The sequence below is a fragment of the Stegostoma tigrinum genome, chromosome 6 (assembly GCF_030684315.1).
Source record: "Stegostoma tigrinum isolate sSteTig4 chromosome 6, sSteTig4.hap1, whole genome shotgun sequence".
In the NCBI taxonomy this organism is placed as follows: domain Eukaryota; kingdom Metazoa; phylum Chordata; class Chondrichthyes; order Orectolobiformes; family Stegostomatidae; genus Stegostoma; species Stegostoma tigrinum.
The window spans coordinates 73,117,290-73,129,345 of record NC_081359.1 but is presented as its reverse complement, the minus strand read 5'-3'; the positions used below and the strand labels follow the sequence as shown (position 1 = coordinate 73,129,345).

General features: G+C 36.1%; 1 protein-coding gene across 3 annotated transcripts in view; it reads left to right on the top strand.

Annotated features, from left to right (window-relative positions):
- The window catches only part of xpo4 (exportin 4), a 121,549-nt gene extending 111,295 nt beyond the window's left edge, over positions 1-10,254 (top strand). For all 3 annotated transcript variants that reach the window (XM_048532221.1, XM_048532223.1, XM_048532220.1), the window contains 6 exons: positions 419-599; positions 2,989-3,107; positions 3,441-3,571; positions 4,185-4,302; positions 5,938-6,030; positions 6,162-10,254. In XM_048532221.1, the coding sequence (XP_048388178.1) occupies positions 419-599; positions 2,989-3,107; positions 3,441-3,571; positions 4,185-4,302; positions 5,938-6,030; positions 6,162-6,359 (840 nt within the window). In that variant the 3' untranslated portion in view covers positions 6,360-10,254. The remainder of the gene's footprint in view (positions 1-418; positions 600-2,988; positions 3,108-3,440; positions 3,572-4,184; positions 4,303-5,937; positions 6,031-6,161) is intronic.
- The last annotated feature ends 1,802 nt before the right edge of the window (positions 10,255-12,056 follow it).

Below are 12,056 nucleotides of genomic sequence, written 5' to 3'. Positions count from 1 at the left end.
TCATTTATCTACAGAATAGTGACATCATTCAAGTTATTCATTGGCAGTTACTGCAAAACATTTTGCAGTGTCCTGAGAATGTAAAAGTTGTTAGATAAATGAGTATTTTTAACAATCACTACAAATTACACTGCATAATATCCAAAAAATTGGAAAAGCCTTTATTTGTAATTGCCTAAAGTGTGGTATATTTTAAACATATATTTCACATTTTACAATACAAATGTAGGTAATTGCACAAAAGTTATGTATGTTTTTGACCATGTAGACTCACCTGCTTATCTCTCTAGATTTATCAACTTCATTGCCATGAGTTTCTGTTACAACAGGGAACAAAGTCCAGTGCTTACTTGGAATGCAGATTTACATTAAGTTTTCTAAGCATTCCAAAAGTCTAACATTATGTTTTAATTTTCAGTCAAAAGCCATGAAGTTGTATGAAGCTTGTCTGACACTACTACAAGTTTACTCTAAGAACAGCTTAGGCAGGAAAAGGACTGATGTGGCAGCGGAAGAAGAGCAGTTTCAAGACTTGTTGCTCATTATGGAACTTCTGACTAATCTCCTATCGAAGGAGTTTATAGACTTCAGTGACACAGGTATGCGTTAACTGTTGTGTACGGTGATGTCAGTTTACAGTGCCATTGCACAATATGATTTGTGCATTATTTGGAGATTTTTCACATTGCAAGGAACCACACGTTTTTCCTTTTTTTTTGGACTATAAACTAGAATGGAAGTTGCACTTCTGTGTAGCTGAAGTACCAGGAGACGTTTTCAACTTGGAACAATCAGGTGATCGTATTTTTAGCTGTACGAGATGATGCTGCTTTTCAGAGCCGTGGATGGATACTTCAACTGTTTTACTTGCACTTCCTCCCACCTCCATCATCTGAGGCCCCAGACACACCTTAAGTGAAGCAGTGTTGCTCCTGCATTTTATTCAATACTATGAATACAAATTGTATTCCTCGCTCACGATGCACTCCCCTGTACATTGGTTGACCACTATGCACAATACCTGTTTTGTTGTAAAATAACTGTGAACTTAGGTGTTCCCAAGTCCACGTTTCTGTCTCGGGCGTGCTGTGGTGTTCCAACAAAGTTCAACACAAGCTGAAGAAACAACAGCTCGGCTTGTGCTTAGGTACCTTTATAGCCTTCAGGACTCAGTGTCAAATTTTAGTTTCAGAGCATGAACACCACCTTCCTTGTCTGTTACCTACAGTGTATCTTCACAATCCCAGTCCTGTCATGAAATGGGTTGCTATCAGCACAGCCAACCCATTTTCAACTACTTACAGCCCCCATCACCTCTATAGCGTCTCCTTCCCTGGCATACTATTAATAACCCCATTTGACTGCCTACTCCTTTTCCTCCCTTTCCGTCCCTCCCCAGCCCCCTCGTTCACTCTCCCTCTTCCCCCCCCCCATCCCCCTCGCCCTCTATCCCTCTTCCCCCCCACCTCCCCATCCCCCTTGTCCTCTCTCCTACCCTGTCTTCTCTCTTCTTGCCCCCCCACCCCCGCAACTCCACTGTCATCGCTCCTTGTTCCCTCCCCTCGGTTCCCATCCTCCCCCCACCCCACCCTTCTCCCCGTCCTCTTCCTTTCTCTTCCCCACCACCCTCTCCACCTTACCTCAATCCCAGCCCCCATCCCACCTGTCCCAGAAATCAGAAACAACTGAGATAATTTAGCCCACCTTTGAGCTTTGGAAATTTATTTCCTCTATCTTTATTTTTTCACCCATAATGTGTATCAAGCATTTTTGTTTGCTTTAATCATGAGTATGTGTGTCAATTTGGAGCTTTTCAAGGGGCATCATTTAAGTCATATATCTGGAATCCTTTCCTTTCGCTGCCATTTTTTAAAATTAGGTGTGTTTCAGTAAATGAAGTTACTTTCTGTTGATAGTGTAGCAATTCATCAGGCAAATTGGTCATCTTGGTGGTCTAAATGGGATTTTGTGCCGTTTATGCTGGTGCCTTATGTGACAGTGGGGCACAGTTATCAGTACACTTAAGTTGTGATAGCATACAAAGAGTTTCTAACTAATGCATATGAAATGTAAATTATGACAGCTGTTGACACTGTAAAGCTATGAAAAAGCTCACTAATGATACTAAGGTTATCCCTCTGTATTTGTATTCTGGGGCACCTTGATTGATACTACAATGAACCGCTGTGTTTATTAGGACTGAAATTAACACAGAATGTAGCACTTAGTGTGGTAAGATCTGGTGCAAAGCATTACAACACCAAAATGCTGGTACTAAATATTAGGATCTGAATTTGGGTCACCATCGCTCAAGCTACTGAGGCCTACTGTGCCACTTGGGGGAAAAGTGGAGAAAATAAATTGTTGCCAGTTTCCTGTTGCCACGGTATTAGAATTAATTTTAGATTAACAAATGGTAGATTGGGAACAGAGCCATTCATTCCCCCTTCGATTCACACTTGCAGCTTGTCATGCACAATTTACGAAGTTATTGTAAACCTGCAGGACATTGATTCTTATTTTTTGCTTCTCCAAGTGATATTGTGTTTTGCTGTAATTCTCCAGTGCAGTTGATGTTGGAATGGCAGGACACATGTAAACTTTAACACTTGGATAAATTAGACAGAGAAATGTTTTTGATTTTTTGATCAGACCTGAGAAGTAATTATGATCTTTGTTAAACTGACATTTTTCCTTGAAATATCAAATCACTTTTTTTTCCAAAGAAAAGGGGTAATAGAGAAGTTGAACTAAGTTTGCTTTGTAATTGATCGATGAATAACAACACAAATTCTGTAAAGTTTATTTCAGTCTTTAAGCAAGTCATGTCACTGTACAAAATGATAGCAAACAGTATCCTTCCAGCTTTGTTAGAAGTGAAATGTTACATGCAAGTTTATGATGCCTCATCCAGCCTACTAATGCATCATGTACTCCAGTTACTGTTGATCACTTAATAAGTGCTTGTGTAAACTATTTCCTGTATAGATGAAGTATTCCGTGGCCAAGAACCTGGACAGCCTGGAAACAGATCAGTGTCAGCTGCTGATGTAGTCCTTTATGGAGTGAATATTGTACTGCCACTTATGTCACAAGACTTGCTGAAGGTAAAGTGTTTTTTTTACACCTGTCAAACAAGTGAAAAATAAAGAAAAACAATTCCTTTTCTACTTCCTATCACTAGAAACAGGAACAAGGTTGTTATTAGTGACTTCACTTGTCAGACTGCAGAACAAAATAAATCAATCACTATGCGCTTTGTTTGAGTAATCGCAAAATTTAAAATCACCAGGTCATGAAATTGTACGGACGTTAGGAGATGGATGTAATTGGCAATTACACTTCTGGGTGTATGTCGTGTCTTTTTGCTAAATTTGTTGGATGTGTATTAAATTAGATGCGTATTTTCAAAAATGTTGATTTTTGTCATATCCCATCAGTTCCCATCATTGTGTAACCAGTATTACAAATTAATCACCTTCATCTGTGAGATATTTCCTGAGAAAATACCACAACTTCCTGAAGAACTTTTTAAAAGTCTTATGTACTCTTTGGAATTGGGGATGACTTCGTATCCTTTTACTGTCATTGGAATATCTGATTTATGGGAATTATAGCACTGACATCAAATGTTTGGTTTGTATCTTGGAATGATGAATTTGTGTGGTGTACGAACAATCTCACTCTTTTCTCTCCAGGAACTAAGAGGAGTTGCACATTTAGTATTCTATAAGTAACCATTAGTAATTTTGCTCTTATTGCTAAGGTACAGTCTTCATTTTGGGATAAATATAGAAAGCTTTGCATACTTCTGCAATGTCTTTGACATTTAACCTTTAAGCTTCAGTAATTTACTGAATTTCTGTGAAACTGCTGTTCTTTTTAATAAGACAATAGAAACTAGGTGATGGTTATGTAGCTTCTTAATTGACATTGTGGATTTCTTTTACTATTGAATACATATGAGCAGAATTTATTCTATAATCCTCTAAACTCTGGAAATCAATTTGTATGTCTTTGCGTTATTGCAATTTTGACACTTCATGACTTATATTTCTAATACATTTTGTTCATTTATAGAATAGATCCCAACTGAATTGTTCTCTCAAATCCTGTTTTCTTTAAACTTTGTGCATGAGCATTTGTGTGGGTGTTCTGTGTCTTTCCTTAACGATTTCCTTCAGAATGACATCTGAGGTTTCCCAACTATGTTTAGAAGCCCTAACACCATTGGCTGAAACATGTGCCAAGGCTCAAGAGGCCGAGTCACCACTTTTTGCTGCAACCAGACATTTTCTTAAGGTACAGTTTACATTGGTGAAATGTCAAAATGGTGGGCTTAGAAGTCCTGGGAGCCAGAAAGTACAACCAAGTGTTTTATTAGCATCTGTGAAGAAAAACATCGAGTTAATGTTTCCGGTCTAGTGACCCTTTCTCATAAGGGTCTGAGGAAGGATCACTGGACCTGAAATGTTAACTCTGATTTCTTTCTTCACAGAAGCAGCCAGGCCTGCTGAGCTTTACCAACAACATATGTTTTTGTTCCTGATTTGCAGCATCTGCAATTGTTTCGGTTTTTATTCAGTGTTTTATTAAGTCTTTAGAGCTGTCTCAGGCTGTGGGGGCCCAAAAGACGTTAGTGAGCCATTAAAATTCAGTGCACATGAGAGTGGAAGTAAAGTAAGCCCAGGAGCAATGGTTGCTTGATGTGGCTGAGAAATGTTGGAGCTCAGGAAAACACCGGTTTAGTGAAGCCAGCTCTCTAAAGAAAGGCTGGAATTGTGCCTATGAATAGATGCTGGAGTGCAGTCTCCAGAATGCAGTGCAGCGCACTCTTGGGAAAGAGAAGCAAATTGCCAGATGTGATCAATCTGAGGCATTTGTGACAGAGGAGCTTTTCACAGCGTTTCAGATTTTCAGAAGTGAAGAATTAGAATCACTCATAATTTTAATGTAACCTGCTAACTGGAGTAACCCATATCTGGAGGATTCTGAGAAATCTTTGGGATCTGTCTTTACTACATTTGCTATTTGATGTATCTTGTATAATGGTTGACCGCAGTTGATGAGTGGGCAGCACAGAAGTTAACACTGCTGCCTCATAGCACCAGGGATCCAGGCTCAATTCCAGCCTTGGGTGACTGTATGGAGTTTGCACATTCTCCTTGTGTCTGTGTGAGTTTTCTGAGTTCTCTGGTTTCCTCCCACAGACATGCAAGATAGGTGGATTGGCCATGTTGAAGTTACCCATAGTATTCAGGGATGTTTAGGATAACTGGATTAGGCAGGGTAGATGTCAGGTTATGGGATACAGTGGGGCCTAGATTGGATGCTGTTCGGGGGGTCAGTGCAGACTTGATGGGCCAAGTGGCCTGTTTGTGTTCTGTAGGGATTCTGTGATTCTGAGTTAGTTAGCCTTATTTATTCCATGTTAATACTGGATGTTCAAGTTCATAGTATATGTAGTTCTGCTATTCTAATTTTATGAATTTATTTTGTTAATTCAAACTGTGGAAATTTGTGGCTTTATTCTCTTAGTAAGTAGCTGAGATCACATTGTCTAAACTAAAACATTACTGGTCTCTATCCAGGCTGTAATATAAATTTGGTCTCATCTGGTTCCATAACACATCTCCCGGATGAAGATGGGGAGAGGATGGAAGTAATCTGTCTATGACCCTTACATTTCAGATCTGATCTGAATTGTGCACTATTAGAATTATCTGACTTATCTATCTAATCTTTCCTCCTTTCATTTCTAAAGCCAAGATTAACATGATTTGTGGTGGTATATTGAAAAACAGGGATGAACGCCTTGTAGCTTGCTAGGTTGGGTGCTGTACTTGTTCCTTCACAGCAAACTAATGCACTGAACTTAACTCAGTTATCTTCTCGTGCTTGGAATGTATTTTCATTCTGTAGAGTTTGTCATTACAGCTCGTCTTTGACATGCTGGTATTGCAGAAGCACAATGCAGAACTCACTGATGCTGCAGGTGAAGCCTTTTACACATTAGTATGTCTGCATCAGGTAAATTGCTTAAACTCCTTTTCTGTTCCTTACCTTTCTTCCAAGTGAATTCATTCAGGTTCTGCATCCTATATTTTCTAGTTTGCTTTTTCACGGAAATTGATCTTTCATTCCATGTGTCGTTTCAATAGGCTGAATATTCAGAATTAGTTGAAACTCTACTATCAAGCCAGCAGGATCCAGTTATATATCAACGATTAGCAGATGCCTTCAACAGTCTTACTGGAAGCAGCACTCCCCCTACACTGGACCGCAAACAGAGAATGGCCTTCTTAAAAAGCCTTAAAGACTTTATGGCAAATGTTGGTGGTCTTCTATGTGTTAAATAGCCTTGAGCTGCAAAATCTCTTGTTGAAAATGCACTGTAAAGCATGGAAATCAAAGCTGACTGAATTTTATACCTGTTTCAAGGCTGTTGCCTGCCATCTTGGATTTTAGACACTCAGGATATTTGGTCTAAGCCTACCACATTAAGACAGAAGGATGAACCCACCACTATTCAGTTGCCAGTATTTCTTAGCCATGATTTGTCATATAATCTATTGTTTACTTAAAAAATGAAAAGTGTATTTTAAAGAATTCCAGCGTATATGGATGAATGGGCACAGTGATGAATCCAGTGCCTTTTTCATGTCTGGTTTAAACCAGCTGCCCAATGGCCAGATAAACTGTCTTATTGTTTATATTTGAGCCCTTGGCTTCGAGGGAATCACTGTAGACAAAATGCACAGCTATAAATGCTGTGGCTGAAATGAGCTTTATTTTTTTCCAGCGTATGAATTTATTTGTGACCTGAAGAAAACACCAAATTGTAGCGTTTGAATCTTGGTTTTATTTCCATATCAGGCAGTGATCACGTAGTATACAATACTTCAGATTCACTTTGTACTGCCTGTTATTGAGAATAAAGTATATATTTTTGCTTCCCAACCGTGAACTTTAGGAATTGTAACCAGCTGCCTTATTTTCTGTAAATACAAAAAACTTTGTGTTTTGAAATACCTGAAACTGGATTGCCAAACTGGCAACTTTTGTGTTGTTTTTTTCTTGTAATTTTCTCTTCCTCTGAAAGGAAAAGTTTCTCATTGGTGTCAAAAGTAGTGTTAACATTTACATTAAAAAATGGAAGTCGTCATTCTGGATACTAAAATTAAGTCATTTAAGTTCTACGTTAAGGCTTAAAGGGATTTAGTTATTAAACAAAATGAAATTTTACACCTGAACTGTCACATTGCTAGGTTCTTGAGACTGTTTAAGCAATAATGAATTCTAGGGTGTGAATTCTTCAATAGTGCACACCAGGATAAACCGGGCATTAGTTTAAAAAAAACTCTTGTTAATGCTGTTGCATAGTCAATCAAACTTTTAACACTTTTAGAATAAATGTAAATAAGCTGTTGGGCATTTTGTTTGTGACAAATTTGCCTTGACTAGCCGTTGGACAGTAAATCACTATAGATACGTAAGTAACTGCATATTATAAAGCTGCACAGTATATTCAGGACTCCGAAAATAAAATTAATCAGGATAACAGAATTCTGGGTACGAACATGCAAGTTTTAAATATAGGGATGAAGTAAACAAAGCTTGTGGTCACACCATTTTAAAAAGTTAAACAGAAAATAGACAGTATGTTACTGAACATCTGAAAGAGAACAAGGGTAACATTTTGAATATGATCATTTCTAATGAAAGCTTCCATCTGAAATGTGCCCTTTTCAGTGTTGATTAACGTACTGTGTATTTTCATTCTGGTATTGGTGATTTTTTTTTCTGTTCTCAAGAAGAAAGAGTATCCTTATTGATGAACTTGTACAGGTTGTATGTCGAAACTACTGAAAAAAATAATTGTACTTGGTTTAGTTTCTTTTGAGGCCAGCAAACCAGTTAAGTGAATTTTGTATGGATCTCACAACACACTCAATTTAAAATAAAATTAAAGTAGCTAATGGAATAGTTGCTGCATTTTTATTTTGTTTTGTTTTTCACTCCTAGAATATCAGATCTAATCTACTAAGGGAAAATATAGTACATTTTGAAAATCTCTGCTGGTGGTGGTGTAGATCACTTTTCTGTAGGAAACTAATTTTCCTTTGTAGTATTTCCAAAACTCGAGTGCTCTTCAAAATATCCTGTTTTGTTTAAAGGTTCTTGTAGATGACCAATGGCATAATTCTGTTTGAAGTTCAAAACTCAATGTACAAAGTGAAGGTTATTATTTAACTGCAACATTTGAACCAGCATTCTTCATTATTTTCTGCTACTTTGTTTATTTTAAATTAAGTCTGTACCAATTCTGCAAGCTGGCCAGTAACAAGGTTAAAGAATATGTCAGGAACCATATCAATATATCGCATTTCTTATTCAGATTATTAATATAGCATGCCCAGTTTGTACATCTGTTCTAAGAAAAGGTGAGTGAATATGCGAGCTTAAGATCAGCACTCTCTTTGTTCAATTTGAATTTAATATGCATATTTTATTCCAAATGCAAATGGTACATATCAATCATTGCACTAATTTGTTCCTTTTCTTGAATAGTCACCATGGACATTTGTGATAAATTTTAAAAAAGCTGTTAGAGGAACTCTGCATCTGTGGACGGAGAAGCAGAGTTAATATATCATGTCTAATATGATTCTTCAGAACCCTGAAGTTCCCACTTCAGAAAATGAGTCATATTGCACTCAAAACATTAACTCTGTTTCTCTCCCTCCACAGACGCTGCCAGATCTGTTGAGTTTCTCCAGCACTTAGTCTTGGAGATCTGAAATTTAAAAAAACACAGTAATACTTAAATCAAGTTTGAAGAAGTTGCATGTGTGCAAATTGTACCTTGTCGGAAGAAAATGCAAAGTTTCAACTAATTTAAGCACAAAATATAGCTTAAAATATTGCTTCACAAAAATGATCTTTGGTTTTCCCTATTTTCCTAACCCATTCCCTTCATGTATGGTTATGGAAAGTGTATTCTGATGCAGTTTACCCATCAAAAATGATTTTGATGTATTATTACAAGATGAGATGATCAGTACAATGAAATAATGAATCTTCATCACCACATATGCTCTGTAGCAGAGTAGCACACCTTATACAAATTTCATGTTAGTGATAAGGCGACCTGGCTGTATGTAAGAATTGTTTGTACCACCAGACTATTGCAAATCCATTCTGAAGATCAAGATTCTTTTAGTGATGGAATTAGAATCTACTGTGATAAGTTAGGTACAGAAAAGTGGGGTGGTAGAGGAAGAGAAGTATTGTACAGATTTACTCAGCAGTCACTTAATGTTGTATTGTGTTGGAATGTATGTTCAAAGGATGTTTGGACTCAACATAAGTAATTCTAAATCCATGAAAAGTTTTATATTGCCATTTTATCATGTTATTCAAATAGCTTCTATCCTACACAAAGTTAAACTGCTGAAAACTATTTTGTTGGCTAATCATCAAATTTAAATTAAATTGCTAAAAGACAAGTTGTGCTTAAACAATTAAAACTTGTATAATACTAAATTATAGATAAAGGATGAATGCCTATTCACTATTGGCTGTAATACTCTAAACATTTCTGAATAATGCCACATTTTAGTTGCAATTCCACGGTTTTAGTCCTTATTCTGACTAGGAATATCAAGGTCTGTTGAACAAAAGTATTTAACTATGCTGTGAAATACTGCAGGTCAAGAAAATTGAAATATTCTATTGATTGCTGCCATGTGACAACTACTGTGACCTTTTTTAAAATTCATCTGGGATTTGTCTTGAATGAATCATAGCTTTTCTTGATGTGTAACCAGTTTGTGTGGTTATGCATTAGGTAACTGTGATGCATTTAAATGATTATTCTTATTTGTGCATTGTTTTGTACTTTTTGTGATTTATTTTGTCATGTTATTTTACATCCCTAATGTGTGCAAGCACCATTTTATGTACATTATTTTATAGAAATTTTGATCATTTAATTTGTTTTTAATTGCACATAGAAGGAATTGTAAAGGTTGGAGGATATGTTTTTGGGCTGTCTCGCCTGAAATGTATCATAGTGTTCTTATAAAAAAATTTCATGTCAAGGTGCAGTTGAATTCAGTGAAATTCTGACTATTGCATAGTCTACCCTTCTTGCATAGTACAAGATACATTTTAAACAGAAAATTACACATGGAATGTTTCTCTGTATATATGCAGTGACGACCAAATAAACTTTGGCTGCTGTTTAAATAATGTCAATAATAAAATTTGGTTTTATTTCCAGGTTTGCTCACACCACATCTAAACAATAAAAGGACTAAAAACACTTTTAATACATTCAGTACTTGTTCCAAATATGTAATGTGCCACTAAATATAGTTAACACTAAATTGAAGGTTAAAAATATCTTTTTTATAATGTGTTATTGGTAGAATTAGGAATACTGACAATTGTAACATATAATTTTGTGTAGAAATGTTTTGTCTGCTGGTAGAAGTTTTGAGATCTCAAGTTTCCATTCAGCACCCATTTACTATCAATTTTGTAATTTATTAATTCTTAAAATTGTGTAAATTGATTCATGACTTTTGAATCTCATTTCCCATTGTGACTATCCCCTGCCTAATTTCTTGAGTATGTATGAAGAGAAATCAAGTCTCTTTCAGCTTAGCAATTTCCTAAAATATACTAATTTTGCTGTGCTTAAAAGCCAGGAATGATTAATAAATTAGAATACCTTTTAGATCACAATTATATTTCAAATTATTAGTGTTGGTTAGACAGTAATCCTGCGACTTGAGAGAGTGGTGATTTTCAAATCCACCATTTTCTAAGGAAGCTCGATTTATTACAGAAGTTTGTTGTTCTTCCGTTGTGTGGTCCAGCCAGCATTTGTTGCCCATCCCTAATTGCCTTTGAACTGAGTAGTTTGTTAGGCGATTTTACGAGCACATTAGTGAACAAGATGGGCTGTTATGATGTTATATATATATCAATGTTATCATGTTTACAAATACTGAAATAAGCTTTATATTTCAAATTTATTAATCAAGTTCAAGTGTTATCCTGTGTTTCTGGATTATTGGACCAGTGACATGACTACTGCATCACCATGTATCCTCCTTTAAAGTACCCTATTTTAATTTTAAATGGAACCACAAATTAAATACATACATTTTAACTGGAGTTCCATCTGTCTTCTAATCTCCTGATGTAATCCTGTTCATTTCAGACCATACTACATTTGTCAGTATTACCTATTATCCATCAGCATTTCCTTGAAAAGCATGATGAGCAGAACAATATGATATTAAGTGTATACATGTGAATATTAACCTTTTGAAACAACTTGGTTCATCTCAAATGTAACTATTGTTAGCAATGACCTTTAAACTTTAGGTTTCAAACTGACAAAAGCAGGGGCATGCCATGCTGTGATCACTCCCATGAGTTAAAGTAAAAATGAGCTTATATTTATGTAGTGCCTTTCACATCCTCAGGACATCTTTCAACTGGTGTACAGCAATAAGTTACTTTCAAAGTTTGTCACTGTTATAATGAAGACAAATACAGCAGCCAGTTTGCACACAAATATGACCAGTTAATCCACAATAAAATGATGTTTGTTAAGGTAAAATGTTTCCAAGGACACCAAGAAAATTCCCCTGCTCTTTAAATAGGGTAGTGGCTCTTCTATCCATCTGAGCTGGCAGAAGAGTTGCTCATTTTAATTTCTCATCCAAATGACAGCACCTCTGATAATACAGTAAACTGTGCCTTGTGTAGACCTTCTGTCTTGGGTGAGAATGTTGCTACTGAGTCAGGGCAATTTTTCTGACCCTTTTAAATTTTGTGTGGCAGAAATTTTTAAAAAGTGGGAATTTGTCCTTGAGTATAATTGTTTTGCAGTTGTATAACTGACCTTTAATGTCACAATTTTAATTTCCAAAAGTTTTATAAATCATCATCTAATTTCAGCATGATTTTGCAATATTAAATATTTAATTAATTTTATTAAATACTATGGATGTTTTCCAATTCAACTGAAATATTCA